The sequence below is a fragment of the Typopeltis vanoorti genome, chromosome 14 (genome assembly GCF_054136105.1).
Source record: "Typopeltis vanoorti isolate ZY-2024b chromosome 14, IOZ_Tvanoo_1.0, whole genome shotgun sequence".
Lineage (NCBI taxonomy): Eukaryota > Metazoa > Arthropoda > Arachnida > Uropygi > Thelyphonidae > Typopeltis > Typopeltis vanoorti.
Window position 1 is genome coordinate 98,753,354 of NC_143562.1, and position 18,232 is coordinate 98,771,585.

The window sequence follows — 18,232 nt, forward strand, 5'->3', positions numbered from 1 at the left end:
CCATTAGTAATGATAATAATTATAATAATAATAATGTATAAAAATATTATGTTATTTTCAGTTATTAGAATAGTCATCCGAGACTTTTCAACTGGTTCAGTGAAAATTCTTCATAATTTAAGTCCTCATCAGCCACTTGTACCAGTCAAATCTTTTGCAGAATTTTATCTTAGTAGCAGATGTAGTTGTCTTCCACTAAAAAACCGTAAGTAACAAATCATATTTCTCATCTTATTTCCTTATGAACTTGAATTTGTTGTATGTTCTTTTAACTCTACCTACCTTTCTTAACCCATATGACAAATTCCTTCTCTTATGACTGGGAATTTTCCATGGGTTAGTTAATAAATAATAGGTTAATTCATTGTAGTTGTAGGGTTTTTTGTTTTATATGGGCCCCTGATAGATTGAGTTATTTAGTTTTAAGTAAACTTTGTATTTTTGTTTAAATTCGATATTCTTGGTATGGCACCAATGCATAGTAGAAAATGGCAGTGAAGACATCCATTTTTGGGAGATTAAATTTGGTGATTTTGTTCAGTGGAATGTGTGTGTGTGTGTGTGTGTGTGTGTGTGTGTGTGTGTGTGTGTGTGTGTGTGTGTGTGTGTGTGTGTGTGTGATGTATTCATTACAGAAGTTGAGGAGTTTATGGAAAGAGAGCAAAACTGGTGAGTGAGTGTGTAGTAAGTGTTTTGAAAGTGAGCGCCAGTTGGGTGGAGAGAATGAAGCACATGTTAGTAGAGTAGATGGTAATAATGGCACACTGAAAGATGTTAATGTTGGAATTGATATCGAATGTGCAGTGGTAGAAGTTCAAGAGAACAAAGAGGACCTCATTAAGGAAATAGAATGCTTGCATGTTATCCTTCACAGGACAGAGTGTGAAATTGAAAATTTGCAGAAATGTTAAAGAGATTAGCAAGGCTGAATAAAGAAAGAAAGAGGACATCCAAGATAAGAATTGAGATCATATGAATAAACTACAGAAACAAAGTAAGGAAAAAATTGTGTACAAAGATTTTATGATCATATGAGTACTTAATGAAAGCATAACACAATCTTGTTTCCCTGGTGCAAACATTGATGATTTTAATGATGCTGTCAGGATGCAGAAAAGCAAAGTGAAAGAATTAATTGTCTTAGTTTGCACTAATGACCTGAAAAGTGAAAAATATTCTATGAGAGAATATGTGAAGGAGCTGTTGAATGAAGCAAAAAAGAAGAGTGAGAAGGTGAAGATTTTAAATTTCCTGCCACACTATGATAGAGGCGAACTGAAGAAGAGGATTGTGATAACAAACAAAGTAATACTGAAATTGTGCAGAAAGAATGGTGTAGGGTTTGTGGACCTGTGGTCTGAGTTTGATGGACTGAAGGATTTGTATACTAATTTTGGGATGCTAATGGACTGCACTTTAATGGCTTAGGTGTTATGTGTCTAGAGAGATTTTTCACTGAGAGTTTGGAAACACAAAGTCAGGAAAACTTAAGCAATTAGGGTGGATGCAGGTGAGCTGGTGTAAAGGCACCCCAAGGCAAATGAGTGTGAAAATGACTAACTGCAGAATGTAGTTTCAATTCAGGAAGTAAGGGTAGTTTGGTGCCTAAAGGAATGCTACAGTTTCTATGTACTAATGTACTATGAACAAAAAAGAAGAATTTTTGGCATTGGTTAGTGCAACCTTGCCAAAGGTGACAGACAGGCATTAGTGAGACTTGGCTAACACAGATGATGTAGTTTCAGGAATGGAACATGGAGCGTTTAGTATTTTCAGGGAGGAAAGAGAAGATACGATGGGGGGGATGGTAGAGGTACAGTAGATGAATTGCAGCCAAAAAAGAATACGCGACAAGTGGGACGATGGCAGTTATCTTGAGACACTCTGGTGTGACATTGAGGTCAATAAAAAATATATATATATGGCTAGCCACAGGGTTCCAGGGATGATGTGGAAGATGGCATCAGTAATTTAGTACTATGAGTGCAGGTCAAGTAATTATTATGGTGGACTTCAACTATGGAGATACAGATTGGAGGGAGGAAAGATCATGTGGCAAGGAGAAAATAAAATTTATACACCTACTGATGGAGAGGACTTGGAGTACTTGAGAAGCTACAAAACATGGAGGAAATTTCTGAAGGTGTATATATAGAATGGGTATATTATTTTTACTATTGCACCCTCCATGGAGTCAGAAGGCTCATTCAATTGACAACATATTTATCATACCAAATCTTAAAATCCTTGACACTCCTTGCATTAATAACATATTCTGGTAATGCATTCCATTCACTGACAAGTCTGAATGTAAAAAATCTACTCCTCACACCCCTCATCACACACTCATACATGACTTCCAGGGATGACCACTGGTTTTTCCCCTCTCACCTTCTACTCTTTTTATAATCCCATCTGAATTAATCTGATAACATCCTCTCACTAACAAATGTCTCTACCATATCACCTCTTTTCTTCCTATCCATCAAACTCTGTAATCCACATTTCTTAAACTTCTCTCCATAGTCCGCATTCCAAAGTCCTGACATTGTCTTAGTCACTCGCCTTTGGACCCCTCTCTAATGTCTCTACATCACACTGAAAACCAAGTGAGCAAATTTGAGCACAATAGTCTAAGTGTGGTCTGACCAACACTTTATACAGTAGCATAAACATCTTATCCCTACATGCTACAGTACTACTTATCACAGCAGCACTACAATGTGCAGTCATTCCAACACTTGCAATATGCCCTCTAAACTTCAGTCTGCTGTCAATTATCACTCCCAAATCTCGAATCTTATCCACTTCCTTCTGTACAGTACCATCAATATAGTACACAGCCTTATATTTCTGCACTCCAAAATGTAACATCTTGCGCTTATTAACATTAAAACTACAACCCACTCCTTTCCAAGATGAATGTCGATTCAAATCTTCCTGAAGGGAATTAGCATCAGCGGTGCTGCTGATAATTCTCCCCAACTTTGCATCATCAGCAAACAACTGAAGATCCCTAGTCAGTCCACATGATATATCATTTACAAACAAGTTAAGCAGCACGGTTCCAAGAACGAAACCGTAAGGCACTACACTGGTTACCCTCCTTTTTTGAGACACTGCTTCATACTGCTTCATCATATACAACTTACTGTATCATTCAGAGAGCAATCTCTGATCTATTTAACCAATATGCTATCTATTCTCATCATCTGGAGCTTGTACACCAACTTATCACTTATCATGTGGTAATCTATCAAATACTTTTGCAAAGTCAAAGAATATCACAGTATATGATTTTCCCTTATCTAACACACTTGCTACCTTATCATAAAAGGCAAGTAAATTGCTAAAACAAGACCGACCCTTTACAAATCCACACTGATCATCATAAAGAATGTTATGTCCATCGACCCAATCCTCTATTCTATTCCTAACCAATCTCTCCAACACCTAGACTATGACTGCAGTTATACAGACTGGTCTATAATTGGAAACTTCTGTCTTAGAACCATGCTTGTGGAGTGGTACCATTTTGCCTTCTTTCTACTTCTTAGGAACCCTACCCACTGCAAGACTTTCATTAAACAACCAAGTCAAGGGCATAGCTAACTCTTGTTCACATTCATTAACATGTTTGCTGCCACGCTACTTCGGCATAGTCTGTTCCCGTACGCCGAGCAATTTCACTTCTTCAAGGTCAGTACAGTACTCTCGTTTGCCAGCAGTCAGCGTCATACGAGTATACTCGTAGTTGGCTTGTACAGAGCATATACCATCTATGAGAATGCACAGTTTTGATGCTAGCTCCACAAGCCAAGCATTTTCACTTCTTCAAGGTCAGTACGGTAATCTTGTTGCCGGTGGTAAGCGTCATATGAGTATACTCATAGCTGGCTTGTGTAGCTGGTTTACCAACTACGAGTATACTCGTAGTTGGCAGCGAACGTGTTAAGAATACTTGATATGTCATCCATTCCCACAGCCTTATTAACATGTGACCTATCAACACCTGAATATACCTTTGATTCTTTCACTTCCCATTCTCCTGATACTTGCCTCCCTTCTATATATTGCACTGCATCATTCACACCAGTATGTTGAAGTGCTCATTCAGTAATTCCACTAAATTCTTTGCAACTCTCATTCCGCTGCCATGACTATCCTCCCACCAATGTCAACCTGCCATAATTATTCTTTCTCTTATTTAAGTTAAGGGATATTATATCCCATATTGTTTCTTAGCCGAAAAAGAAACTCAAAGAGTTTCATGCTGAATATAGAAACTATATAAAGTTTGGCGATTCCAAGCGTAAGCAAATACCTGGATAGAGCAGCAACTGACCCTAGAAGGTAGTGAAAGCTGAGGCAACTCATACAAAGGGTGGAGCAAGCTCCGATCATTATACTTGATATTTACCCATAATGTGAACTTAACTCCTAGGAGCTGTATTATTGTTCAACATTATGAGAGAAGGTTTCATGCTGAATATAGAAATATTCATATACTGAATATAGGTAGACCAAGTTAATACCAAGTTTGTAGCAAACAGAACTTACATCCCTTCTATGAGAATTGCCAAGAGGTGTCCTATTAAATTACTAATTATAATGAAGAGCCAAAGGCTTCAATTCAGTGACATGAACTTATTTAAGTTAAGGGATATTATATCCCATATAAAACATTTCTATATTTCATGCCAAATATAGAAACTATATAAAGTTCGGTGATTCCAAGCGTAAGCAAATACCTGGATAGAGCAGCAACTGACCCTAGAAGGTAGTGCAAGCTGAGGCAACTCATACAAAGGGTGAAGCAAGCTCCGATCACTATTCTTGATATTTATCCATAATGTGAACTTAACTCCCAGGAGCTGTATTATTGTTCAACATTATGAGAGAAGGTCACTACCCAGACCGGTTTTGACCTTTTTTGAGGTCTCATCAGTTCTCTCATAATGTTAAACAATAATACAGCTCCTAGAAGTTAAGTTCGCATGATGGATAAATATCAAGAATAATGATCAGAGCTTGCTTCACCCTTTGTATGAGTTGCCTCAGCTTGCACTATCTTCTAGGGTCAGTTGCTGCTCTATCCAGGTATTTGCTTACGCTTGGAATCGCCGAACTTTATATAGTTTCTGTATTCGGCATGAAACTCTTTGAGTTTCTTTTTCAGCTAAGAAACAATATGGGATATAATATCCCTTAACTTAAATAAGTTCATGTCGCCGAATTGAAGCCTTTGGCTCTTCATTATAATTAGTATTCTTTCTCTTGCTTGCCATATAGCAGAAAAATTCCCCTGAGTTAACCTTGGTCTGACCACCCAATATCCTCTTATAGTGCACTTTTTTTTCTTTACCATGCTCACCAACTTTCTAGCCTGCACTTTATACTCTTCATGGATTCGATCACCACCAACTGTCTTGTATGTCCTCCATAGCATTTTCTCTTCTATCACAGCTTGCTTGATTTCACTGTTCATCCATTTCAATCCTATTCTATTTACTTGCTTAACCTTGGTATGCAGTTATACATTGCTTGTGTGAGATAATGGCTTGTAAATTTCCATGCACTGTGAACATCTTTTCTTCTCAGCTCATCCACCCAATATACTGATGCTAACTGCATCAGTATATTGGGTGGATGAGCTGAGAAGAATTTCCCATAATCATCTTTATATTATAATTATACTTTATACTTCCACATATATCCATTTTTGGCAGTAAGCTTTTCTTGTTTCACTACTTCCCAAACAAATACCTCGTGATCACTCTCACCAACCCGTGGCAGTGTCAACACCTCATTAACAACTACATCATGTTCAGTTATCACCAAATCCAAAACATTAAAGCCAAAGCAATCCATCAACATTAAATCATTCACTTTCCTTCAAATTCACTCCATAGATTTACACACTGAACCCCCTTTGCCTCACATATGTAGAACTACAAATTATATCATTATGACAGCTTTAGGAGGAAGCCTCATTTGTTCCATAGCATAAAATCTTATAAGGGAAATATGTTAGCAGTGCATGGTAGATAGTCAAGGGGTATCTGGAGAAAGCACTCCCATATTGTATATCTCAGGGCAGGAAGGCTAATCCAGTGGGAGTTAGATATGAGTAGTATGATTAAGCAAGAGCTTTAAAAAAAAAAGGAGAAAGAGAAAGTATTGTATAGAATACATAAAGAGTAAGGTGACTAGTAGGTAAGGGAGGAAAGATCAGATTATGATAAGAAACTAGCTGAGCAGGCCATAAGAAATTCCACAGAGCTCTGTCGTTATGTGGAAAGTAAGTGGAAGAATGACTATGGAAGGATAACCTTCATGAGTTCTGAAGGCAGTGAGATAACAGAAGCAGATAAAATAGTTGTGTTGCAGAAGTAACAGGGACTGATGTGGAAACACTAGTGGATGAATTGGAGAGGCTCTTAAGATATTGCAGAATCTCAGTGTAAATACAGCCATGGGATTAGATGGGAAGTCAGCTCTCATTTTATGAGAATGCACAAGTGAATTGGCAATGCCTCTGATTAGGATCTTTAATATAAATCTCAGCTCTGTGAGTGTTCCAAGGAAGGCAAAATAATTACTTTGCATAAGGGAGGTTCTAAGACTGCATTAGCAAATTATAGACAATTGAGTGTCTCAGGAGCGGTGGTAAAAGTACTGGAAAAGTTGGTCCAAAAGAGAATTCAGGAATAGGCAGGTAAGAAGTAATCGTGCATCCTATTTCACCTATATAGGGCAAATTACAGGTACGATGTATATGGTATACTCCAGGGTAGGTCAGCAGAGGAAGTGGATCCTTGGATCAGTGAGTAAGTTCTTAACCGAACAACATATTTAGAAAAAATGAATCAATTAGTCTCAGACAATAACACCTATCAACTTGTTAACTATAACCCAACCAACTGGGTAAAAAAGAAAATGAAAAAATTACTTAAATCACTTACTTCTTGTCTGAGGATACAGCTAAAAAAACTATTTCTGCACTACGCTCATTCCCCGAGAATTTACAGTTTACCCAAGATTCAGAAGCAGAATGTACCACTCCAGTCAATAGTTGAAGGTATAGATAGACAACTGCAATTATCATATAACCAAGAAACTAGCATCAACACTCATGGAGTTGGTAGATGTCGTGAAGGGTGGTTGAACCATGGAATGCATTACCTGATAGAGTGTTGAGAGCGAGAATGGTCAATAAGTTTAAGGAGTGGTATGACAGACTTTGTGTTTTCTAGGAAAGACCTTCCACGATTAGTCTTTTGACTCCTTGGAGGCCTAAATAATAATAATAATAATAATAATAAAGAATATGTTGCTCTATGGGGGGGGGGGGGAACATGACTTTGTGAAGGATCAGTCATGCTTTAGTAATTTACTTTTATAACAGAGTAACAGCTGAAGCTGGATAAAGTGAATGGTACAAGATGATTCTGTTAGATTTTGCAAAGGCATTTGACAAAATATCACATGGAGCAAAGTTAAGTTAATTAGAACAAATGAGAACAAATATGATACTAGTTATATGGATACAAAGATGGCTGATGAACAGATGCCAAGAAGTGGTGTGGAGAAGCAGAATCCAGGAGAAATATGTGACTAGTGGTGTTCTGCAAGGTTCTGTGCTAGAATCACTAATATTTAAATAAAAAATAAGTGATATAGGAATCAAACTGAAGGGAAATATTCTATTGTTTGCTGATGATGCAAAATTGGGTAGAATAATAGTGAATCAGGGCAATGGAGAGCTTGCAGGATGATTGAAATAGGTTTTTAGTATGAGCAAAAGATATAATGGTATCAATTTAATGTGGAGAAATGTAAGTTTATGGATTCTGAGATAAATGCATACAAGCTTTGTGCTGCATTGATGGACCTGTACTCCATGAAATAGATGAAACTAGGAATTTAGGAGTGGTAGTAGCACAGTAATCCACATCTGGATTACTGTGCTGAAGTCTGGTCTCCTGAGTTTCATGGGGATTAGGAAGTAGTGGAGAAGATACAGAGGCAAGTGACCAAGATGGTGAGTGGTGAGATGCTTCCCATGAGTATATATTGAGGGTTGGTTATTTGCAGAAGTTGATTGATAGGGGAAGAAAAAACATGAACATGATAGAAACATTTAAGTGACTAAAGGATTTTTATAGGATTGATGTAGGAGAAATATTTCAGCATTTGGCTAGAGGGGGCACAAGATCCTGGAAGTTGAGTTAGTATTGAGTACTAGATCTTTTACTTAGAGAGTACTGAATCAATGGAATGGGTTGCCAGAGTCAGAACTGACTCTGGCAACTCAGAGTTAATTCTGAGTGCTTGGTCTGATGATAGATATTGCATGGATAGTTCGGATCTTCCATGATTAGTCTTTGGACTGCATGAAGTGCCTGTACAATAATAATAATAACAAATGTAAACTTGTTGAATTTACTATTGTCAAAATATTGTGCAATTGATGCACTTTGTGTTATTTGAGATCTTTTATTGCATTTAATATAATTTTATGGAAAAATTATTTCAGAAAATGATGAATAGTAAAAATTCCAATTATATGTCAGTTACTTTTAAATGAAATTGAATATTTCTTCTAAAATCACTTCCTATATCATGGGTGTAAAAATTAAATAACAGAAGGCCAAGTGCAGAACCCTGTAGCATATCACTAGTCACTTGCCTGCTCCTGGATTAACTTCTTCCTATACTACTCCTTGATGTTTGTTCAACACTTAGATGTTGGACAAACCACTAGTCACATGTCTGTCCAAATCTTTACATCTTTATCTCATTTAGTCACACTAAACTGAAAACCATTATTCTTTGTCCATATTGTCAGTTTAGTGTTTAAATCATTTGCAGGATTGCTATATCACTGTTTTTAACTACTGTCGACCTGGTTAGCTGTCTGCTCTCCAGCCAAAAGGCTGCAGGTTCAAATCCTGCCGTGGGCATGGATGTTTGTGATTGTCTGTGAAAATACTAGTGGTGATGGTGGGCAGTAGATGGTGTTGGTGTAGATGATGATGGTAGTTGTGGTTCACTGTAATTGGTGGATTGAGTGGTGGAGAAGTTGTAGAGTAGGTGGACTCCCTTGATGAGTCTTTGGACTCGTTGGATGTGTCATGTAATAATAATAATATCTCTATTTGTCAATGCATTCTTGAATATTCAAATGAACCTTAGAGCTTTTTCATCTCTTTTACAATATCATTTTCTGGATTTTTGTTCTCTACCCACCATCATTCCCAAATCTCTAGCCTCATAAATTCTTGGTCCAGTTCCACCAGTCTAACACAGCTTATAATTTTTTTTCATTCCAAAGTATATCACTTTACTTTTAGTCACATTAAACTGAAAACCATTATTATCCTTTGTCCACATTGTCAGTTTAGTATTTAAATCATTTGCAGCATTGCTGTGTCACTGTTTATAACTACTGCCCTACTTTGTAATTTTCTGTCATTAGTAAAAAACTGGGTATTCCTCCTCAAATCATTTCCTATATCATTAATGTACAAATTGAATAACAATGGCCAAGTTCAGAGCCCTGTAAAACAACACTAATTACATGCCTTCTCTTGGATTCTACACTGCTATATACTACTCGTTGAGGTGTATCAATCATCCATCTCTTATCCATATCACTAGCTTCATATCCATGTACACATACTATAGTTCTGTATGGTATCCTGTCAGATTCCTTTGAAAATTTCAGAAGTATCATGGCATATCAATTTTCTCATTATTCAGCTTAAGGATGAAGCTCAGCCTTGCACAAGCTTTCCATGTCACTGACATAATTTATCCATGCTCATGTCACCAATTTAACCATCTACTGTGACAGTATTTCTCCCCGTGTATATATATATATATATATATATATAGGTTTATTTAGTCACTTGTCAATTTAGACAACAATTGTCACTTGGTTTGATATTCTGAGACCACAAAAATGCACAATACTTCAGCTGTTCTTCTGACATGGACTTAGGCAGATGTTAGGAATGTCATAACAGCTAATGCAGTGTCTCCATCCTTCATAAAAATTATGAAATTACATTAAGAATTCGTGTTTTATTTGCATATTCTAAAATGTTCATAAATACTGCAAGACATCAAAGAAAAAAAAAAGACTTATTTTAATTCAGATTCTTCTCGTATGTTGCATTCTTGGTATTTTGGGAATCTGTTGACTAGTTTAAATTACTTATCTTTTCTCTTTGTCACTTAGCAAACCCAACCATTGCAAACTAACTTAGTGCAAAAAATTATCTTAAATTTCTAAGGTGGTTAAAAAAAAAAAGAAAAGAAAGAAAGAAAGAAAAATTATTACAGGGCTGTATTGCGTTTAAGTATATATGGTAATTACTATTATTATCATTATTAACATTTGACCTCCATGGAGTCAGAGACTCATCATGGGAGGTACACACACACTATTGCACACAATGCTCATCCAACCATGCTCTTAATTGATTCAATGTGTCTACACCCACAACACACTCACCAACAACTCTTCATGCAAAGAACTTACTTCTTATTCCTCTGCTCACACCCTCCTTATACAGTGGCCAGCGATGGCCTCTTGTTCTACTCCCTCCCTCTCCCATTCTATGAAAATCTCTTCCATGTTGACCCGATAAACAACCCCCTGTCTAGCTTATATGTCTCAATCATATTCTCCCCCCCCCTTTCCTCCTATTCACGAGGCTCTGTAACTTATCATATTCTCTGAATTTGTCCTCATGCTCCACATTCCAAAGATACTGACCACCTTTGTGAATCTTCTCTAGACCCTTTCCAACATATCCTCATCACCATGAAAACCTGGCGAACAAATCTGTGCACAATAATCCATATGAGGCCTGATCAAGGCCTTATACAATGAAATCATAACCTCTATATTTCTGCATGTCAGGGTCCTCTGCATCATTGCCATTATCCGATATGACGTCTTTACAACTTGTGCAATGTGGCACCCAAATTTCATATCCTTGTCCACCCATCACTCCTAGATATCTCATCTCCTCTACTTTCATCAAAAGTTTCCCCCAACAAGTGTATATCACCAAGTGTATTTCTTCCATCGTTGCTTACCAAATCTCAAAACGTTATACTTTGTAACACTGAACTGAAAGTTCCACTTACCTGCCCATTCATGCAATATATTCAAGTCCTCTTGTAAAGCCATAACATCTGCTTGACTCTGCATTACTATCCCCAGTTTTGAATCATCTGCAAACAGCTGCATGTCACTAGTTAAACCCATCCCAATATCATTAACATACAATGGAAAGGATTGACTTCAATTGGGTTTATATAGGTCAAATTTATTTGAAACCAAGTAAGAAATACCGACAAGTTTCGCCAACTTAGCTGTTGGCTTCTTCAGTGACACATCTACCTACTATGTTTTAGATTCAGACCCCACAGGAAAAAATCACAATGATACAAACAACTTTTTGCGTAATATGGACAGTTGGCTAACAGACTTAAAACGAAGATTAAAGTCGTTGCAACCACAAACGCCGAGACTATATAGCTCTCCCAAAGTTCATAAAAATGGAATACTGCTGCGCCCTATAGTTGATGGAATTAATTCTCCCACATACTTATTATCGAAACACCTCGCAGGTCTCCTTAAGGCACACATCCATAATTCGGATACCTACATAAGAAATTCACAACATTTTGTTAAAAATTGAGGAACATCTCGATCTCAAATACAGACATTCTTGCAAGCCTGGATGTTACATCATTATTTACAAATCTTCCAATAGATGAAGTAATCAGCATTTTGAGAAACCTCTTCCCTCAAGACATTATTTCTCTTTTCCATCATTGCTTAAAATCTAATTTTTACTTATGGAATGAAACGAGTTACCAGGCCTTGCAATGGGCAGCCCTCTTTCATCCCCTTGTGCAGATCTCTTTATGGAGAAACTTGAAAGTGAAATTTTGTCTCAATTAGACCCTAAACCCACAGTGTGGTGGAGATATGTGGATGACATTTTTATTGTATGGAAAAACGCAGAAAAGGATCTTTTTGATTTTCTTACCAAGATCAACTCATTCCATCACAAAATAAACTTCACCTTCGAACTTAAGAAGGACAAACAATTACCATTCCTAGACACTTTAGTTAAGAAACAAATGGATGGACACATCAGCCTTACAGTCTCTATCGTAAACCAACCAACACAGGTCAATACTTGCACTTCACATCTTTGCACCACATTTCTCAAAAACTAAGCATCGTACACATGCTAAAAAATAGGGCTACTCGCATCACTACAGAAGATAAAGATCTCAAAGATGAACTATGCCTGATATCAAAAAACCTTTTAGACAATAGTTACCCAAGAAAATTGATCCATAAGATACTTTTCTATGACCCCCCCCCCCCCCCAGAACGACAATCTGAAGAAATACATTATAATTCCACCATTGCAATTCCTTATACTAGGACAGTTTCCAAAACGATTGCTACTCTCCTCAAGCCACATGGAATACGAGTGACATTTAAACCTTTAAAGACTATCTGCCAATTCTTAAGATCTCCGAAAGACAGTCATGCTTTCTTCAAATATGCTGGCGTCTATAACATCCCCTGTTTGTGCGGATTAAACTATATTGGTCAGATCTCTAGAAGTTTGGAAATCACAAAAAAAAATAAATAAAATAAAAAGAACATGTAGGAGATGTAAACAATAACAGAGAAGACAATTCAGGATTAGCATACCATTTCTCCAGGACAAACCATACCATAGAATGGGACAAAAGCTCCATGCCCTACTTAGAGGAAGATTTTCGCTCCTGAATCATAAAAGAAGCCATAACAGTTATCCATTCTAAACACAACCTAAATGGAAACCAAGGATTAATTCTGCCTAATATTTGGAAGACCTTCATAAGATGCCTGATATTTGGAAGACCTTCATAAGCTTGCCAGAGTTAAATCTTGCTGCTAATTACAGAACGTTCATACATAACAACAGTTGACATCATACACACTCCGTGCATGTAATGTACCCGTTCTTCTGTTTTTGTGAAAAAAATACAGTTGTATTCGGTTCTTCCCTTCATGAACAGTTTTAGTGTTTAAGTTGTTTTGTATCTATTATTTTTTACCCTGAAGAAGCCAACAGCTAAGTTGGTGAAACTTGTTGGTATTTCTTACTTAGTTTCAAATAAATTTGACCTATATAAACCCAATTGAAGTCAATCCTTTCCATAGTTCTTTTGGTCGAAAATAACTTTTAATCATCGTTAATATACAAATTGAACAACAATGGCCCCAAAACTGATCCCTGCAGGACACCACTAGTGACCTTTCTCTTTTGGAATACCACACCCCATGTACAATTTTTTGATACCTAGAGTATACGACAGCCAGTCACTGATCCAACTCAGAAGTCTGTTATCCAATTCCATCTGTTTCAACTTATTTAAGAGCTTGTCCTGTGGCAATCTATCAAAGGCTTTTGATAGATTGCCACAGGCATACACCACTGTATATGCATCACCCCTGTCCGAGGTATCTGTAACTTTGTTATAGTACATAAGTAAGTCAGTGAAACATGATCTCCCCTTAACAAACCCATTTCTGTATCCTACTTCTCACCAATCTCTCCAGTACCTTCACCACAACTCCAGCTATACAGACCAGCCTATAATTTGAAGCTACAGCCTTGTCATCACCTTTATGCAGTGGAACAATTTTACCCTCCTTTCACTCCCTTGGAACCTGTGCTGTTGTAAGACTTTTATTAAACAGGCATGTCAATACTACTGCCAATTCCCTGGAACATTCCCTTAAGATGCATGGTGATATGTCATCAAATCCTATTGCCTTATTGACATAAAGGTTATTTATTTCCTCAAATACTTCCTGCTCACTCACAATTAAGCCATCCCCTCCTATGTCCTCTACACTTAATTTCCTCATAATTGCACCCTGATCAGGATAAAACACCCTTATAAATCGATAACTGAATACTTCAGCAATGTCTTCTGCAACATTTACTATTCTACCACTTTCATCCATAACTTCATCTTACCATGATCATTCTTCCTTCTACTTGCCACGTATCTAAAAAACTCTGTGGGGTTTTTCTTTGCCTAATTTGCCAATTTCTTCTTGTACTTCACTCTTATTTTCCTTACTAACTGAGCCACTCTTCTGGCTTGTTCTTTATACTCTTCATGTGACTGATTATTACCACCATTCATCTTGTACTTCCTCCAAAGTACTTTCTTTTTCCAGATTTCATGCTTAAGCTCCTCATTCATTCATCCATTTTTCACCTACCTTATCCAACCTTTTGGCCTTCGGAATACATTTGCACAATGATGCTGTAATGTATTTCTTTGTCACTTCACTTCCATGCAGCATTTTTTTTCCTTACTGCTCAACTCCTCATTCCATGTTATAGCTCCAAGCTGTCTTCTAAGCTTGTCATAATCACCAGCCTTATAATTCCACATATATCCTTTCCTGACAAAAGTCTGCATATGACTAGCCACAACCCAGGTGATTACTTCATGATCCCTTTCATTAATTGGAGGAAAGTGTGAAACCTCTCTCACAATTAAATGATTAGATCTATAACTCTCAATCCTCGTGTGCCCTCCTTTATGTGCTGTTTGAATCAGTAAAATGAATTTCTCGAGTTCTTGAGAGATAAAAGAACTCGAGAAAGTCACCTTCCTTATTCCTAATAAGGAAGATGAATTATTGCTATCTATTCATTTCAATCTATACCGCCATAATTAAAATCACCCATAATAATTACTCTTCCTTTGTTTACTAATCCAAGTTGTTTATACATTTCTTCATCATCACCCTCCACATTCCCAGGCGTATAGCAACATCCAATTAAATATGTCTTCCTCTCAACCTCCACGTTATATCACACTGCCTCATAACCACTGCCATTATTTCTCCCTTTCATGTCTACCTTATGTGGACTTAATTTCCCAGCTGTCATCAGCAGAACTCCTCCCCCTCCCTTCTTGCCTTTTCTATCCTCACGAAAAATACTGTATCCTTCCATTTCTATTCCCGTTACAAGATCATGTTCATTCAGTCATGTTTCACTTATTCCAATGATTTTGGGGCGAATAAACTCAATCGCTGAAACCATTTCTTCATGTGACTTACTCAGTGAGAGGGTGCAGCACCATGTTCTTTATGTTCTCTCTGTTGGTGGCTTTCCTTTTCATTTCTGCATAGCCATGTGAACCTGTCCATGATCTTATATCTTCAAGCCATGTCCTTCATTTTTTTGCCTCTTGATCCTTTTCCCAGAATTTTTCCTTCTAAAACTGTTAGTAATCTCTGTCCTACTGAACCTCTCAGTACACGTCCTGCCAATCTCATCTTTCTCTCGATCATTTCCTGTAATAAAGATCTCTGTGAAAGATGCTATAGGAGAACACCACATTTCAAAGGCCATTATCTGTTGTCTTACCCTCTTCTTGAATATCCAGGTCTCACTTCCATATGTGAAAACTGGCCACACTAATGTTCTTATCATTCTTTTTGAATGTGCTTGATGCCCATAGAATTTCTGAGAAGATTTATTTTTCCAGAAGGCATCTTTAGCTATGGCAGTAAAGTAGGTGCCTAAATATTTGTATTCTCTCGTATGTTCAATTTTCATATTGTTTATGAATATTTCTGGCTTGGATCTGTTTTCTTTTGAGATTTTCATAAATTTGGCCTTTTTTGCATTTATATCTAATTCAAATTTTTTATCTTCTTCAATTAGTAGCTGCAGTAATTTGATTAATTTGTTTCTGTTTTCTGCTATTAGAATAGTATCATCGCCATATCTAGAATTGTTGTATTTTATACCATTGATACTAATTCCTATTTTTTGTTTTTCAATCTTTTCCATCACTATCTCACTATAGATATTAAATAGATTTGGTGAAAGGATACAACCTTGTCTAACTCCTCTTTTTATTTTCACTACAGAAGCATCAGAGTTAAACAGCTGCATGCATTTTCGGTTTGGTGTAAATCATTTTTATAATTTTAAGTACATGATCTTCTATGTCTAATTTATCTAATATATTGAACATTTTATTATGTTTTACCCGGTCAAAGGCCTTCTGAAAGTCTGTGAAGCGTATGTATATGTTCCTATTTCTTTCACGTAATCTTTCTATTAATATTTTTAGTTCCAGGATAGCATTAATGGTTTCCATTCCTCTTCTGAAGCCTTTCTGTTGTTCACTCAATTAAGGCTCTTTCAATTCGTTTGCTAACAATGGTTAAAATAATTTTAGATGCATGGGAAATTAGGCTCACAGTTCCGTAATCCTCGCAATTTTGTGCTTTATTTTTCTTATTGGTATGCAGATAGATGTAAAACATCAGGTAATTCTATTGTTTTATAGATGTCCTGAATGGATTCCACTAAATAGTTGTTATTATTGTCAGTCAAAGCTTTCAGCAGATCAGCCAGGATATTATTGCACCCAGGGGATTTATTATTAGGAAAATTCTTAATTATGTTTTCTATCTCCTTTCTTGTCGGTAGAGTGGTATCTGTTGTTATGTTTAACTTAAGGTGTCGTGAATCATCTGTCATGTTACCATTATCATCACCATACAGATCTGATAAGTACTCTGCCCATCTTCCATTTATCTTTTCCTTATCAATGATTATGTTTCCATCTTTGTCCTTGATGTTATTAGACTGTGTACATTTTGCTTTTCCATTAGGTTCTTTCACTTTCAGGAATGCTTCTCTGGTTTTGTTCCTATTTTGTAATTCTTCTATCTCGGTGCACTGCCTATTTCTTTCAGTCTTCTGCATAACTGTTTGATTCTTTTATCCAATGTTTTATATCTTAATCTTTCTTCTTCATTTGCTCCTCTTTTCCATCTTTTTCTTTCATTGAAATCATTTCATCCCCCTTATTTCTGATATTTCTGGCATTTGTAAACAAACACAGCAGTTCATTTTTAGGTCTGTAGCCAGTACTATCCAAACCATGTGTTGGTTGTGATTTCTCTACCACACCTTCCCAGTCACCTTTATCACCACTTACCACATATCTGCTCAGTCTAAACTTTCCCACCCACATCACAATATACTCCATCTTAATTTTTTTTTTGTACTTTCATCATAATTTTTTTCAGACTGTTTACTGAGTAATAAATATATCTGCCTCATTGTGGTTTTTGTATATATAATTAAATTATATATATATATATTTTTTTTTAACAGGAGGAAATTATGCTCTTATAGTTGGAAAATCCCAATCCCAATGGAACAGAACAGCAGCAAGGCAAAAACTTTCTTTAACAAATGGTGTAATTGTTGTTACAGTTCCTCAAAGATTAGTACAACCACCACTGTTAAAGGCAGCTCGCCAGTTATGTAATAAAGATCCATAGTCATTATATTAAATATCTGTATAAAAAGCTTTAGCTATTTCTTATCTGTTGTATTTTAACAGCAGGACTGAAATACCTCAGAAATAAAAAGACCTGTCTTAATCAAATAATTATTTTTTTAATTTCAACTGTTTTGTTCAGAATTTATAATGAATGCACGTAAATTTTTGCTGAAGAATTGATTGCTTGGCTCAGGTTAGTTATGTAAGTGCATATTTTAAGTATAGTTCTGGGAGAATATTATTAACTTATTGAAGCAGTGAATATTCTCTCATGGTGTTCTGAATCACTAACATTCAGCATACTCAGCAAATTTGCTCACTTTTTTTTTTCCCCCAAAAAAATAATTCAAAAATTAAATCCAGTGGTTCTCCATTGGATTCTGGGAAGAATTCCTTCGTAACTTTTTTTTAAGCTGAAGAAATGACGTTGTAATATGGGAATATAAAAAGGAAATTAAAAATTCTTTTATATATTTTCTTGTTTTCCACCCACAGAAGGTTGTAAACCTCTAATATATTAATATCATGAGCATGCTAAGGATTTATCATTTTTTAAAAGTTTTTTTTTGTATTTATTTATTTTTTACATATTCTGTAAACCAGCTGTAACAACTAAATATGGAATATTTCAAGACATTTCAGTCCTCCAGTAAGTAGGGGAAGTACTCACACTTGTGATGAAATTCATCTCTCATCCAAAGAGAATGACATACATCAATGTCAGCAGTGGGATTCAAACCCACAGCCTGCCGGTTGGAGAATGGGTGCATTAACCACTCAAGCCAACCAAGCTGGCAAGTTT

The 18,232-nt window shown here is 36.4% G+C and overlaps 1 protein-coding gene across 2 annotated transcripts in view; it reads left to right on the plus strand.

Annotated features, from left to right (window-relative positions):
• LOC150099795 (alpha-2-macroglobulin-like protein 1) overlaps positions 1 to 17,538 on the plus strand; it is a 1,007,775-nt gene extending 990,237 nt beyond the window's left edge. For both annotated transcript variants that reach the window (XM_090403789.1, XM_090403790.1), the window contains exons 34-35: positions 62 to 205; positions 17,259 to 17,538. In XM_090403789.1, the coding sequence (XP_090259915.1) occupies positions 62 to 205; positions 17,259 to 17,428 (314 nt within the window). In that variant the 3' untranslated portion in view covers positions 17,429 to 17,538. The remainder of the gene's footprint in view (positions 1 to 61; positions 206 to 17,258) is intronic.
• Positions 17,539 to 18,232: the final 694 nt, after the last annotated feature.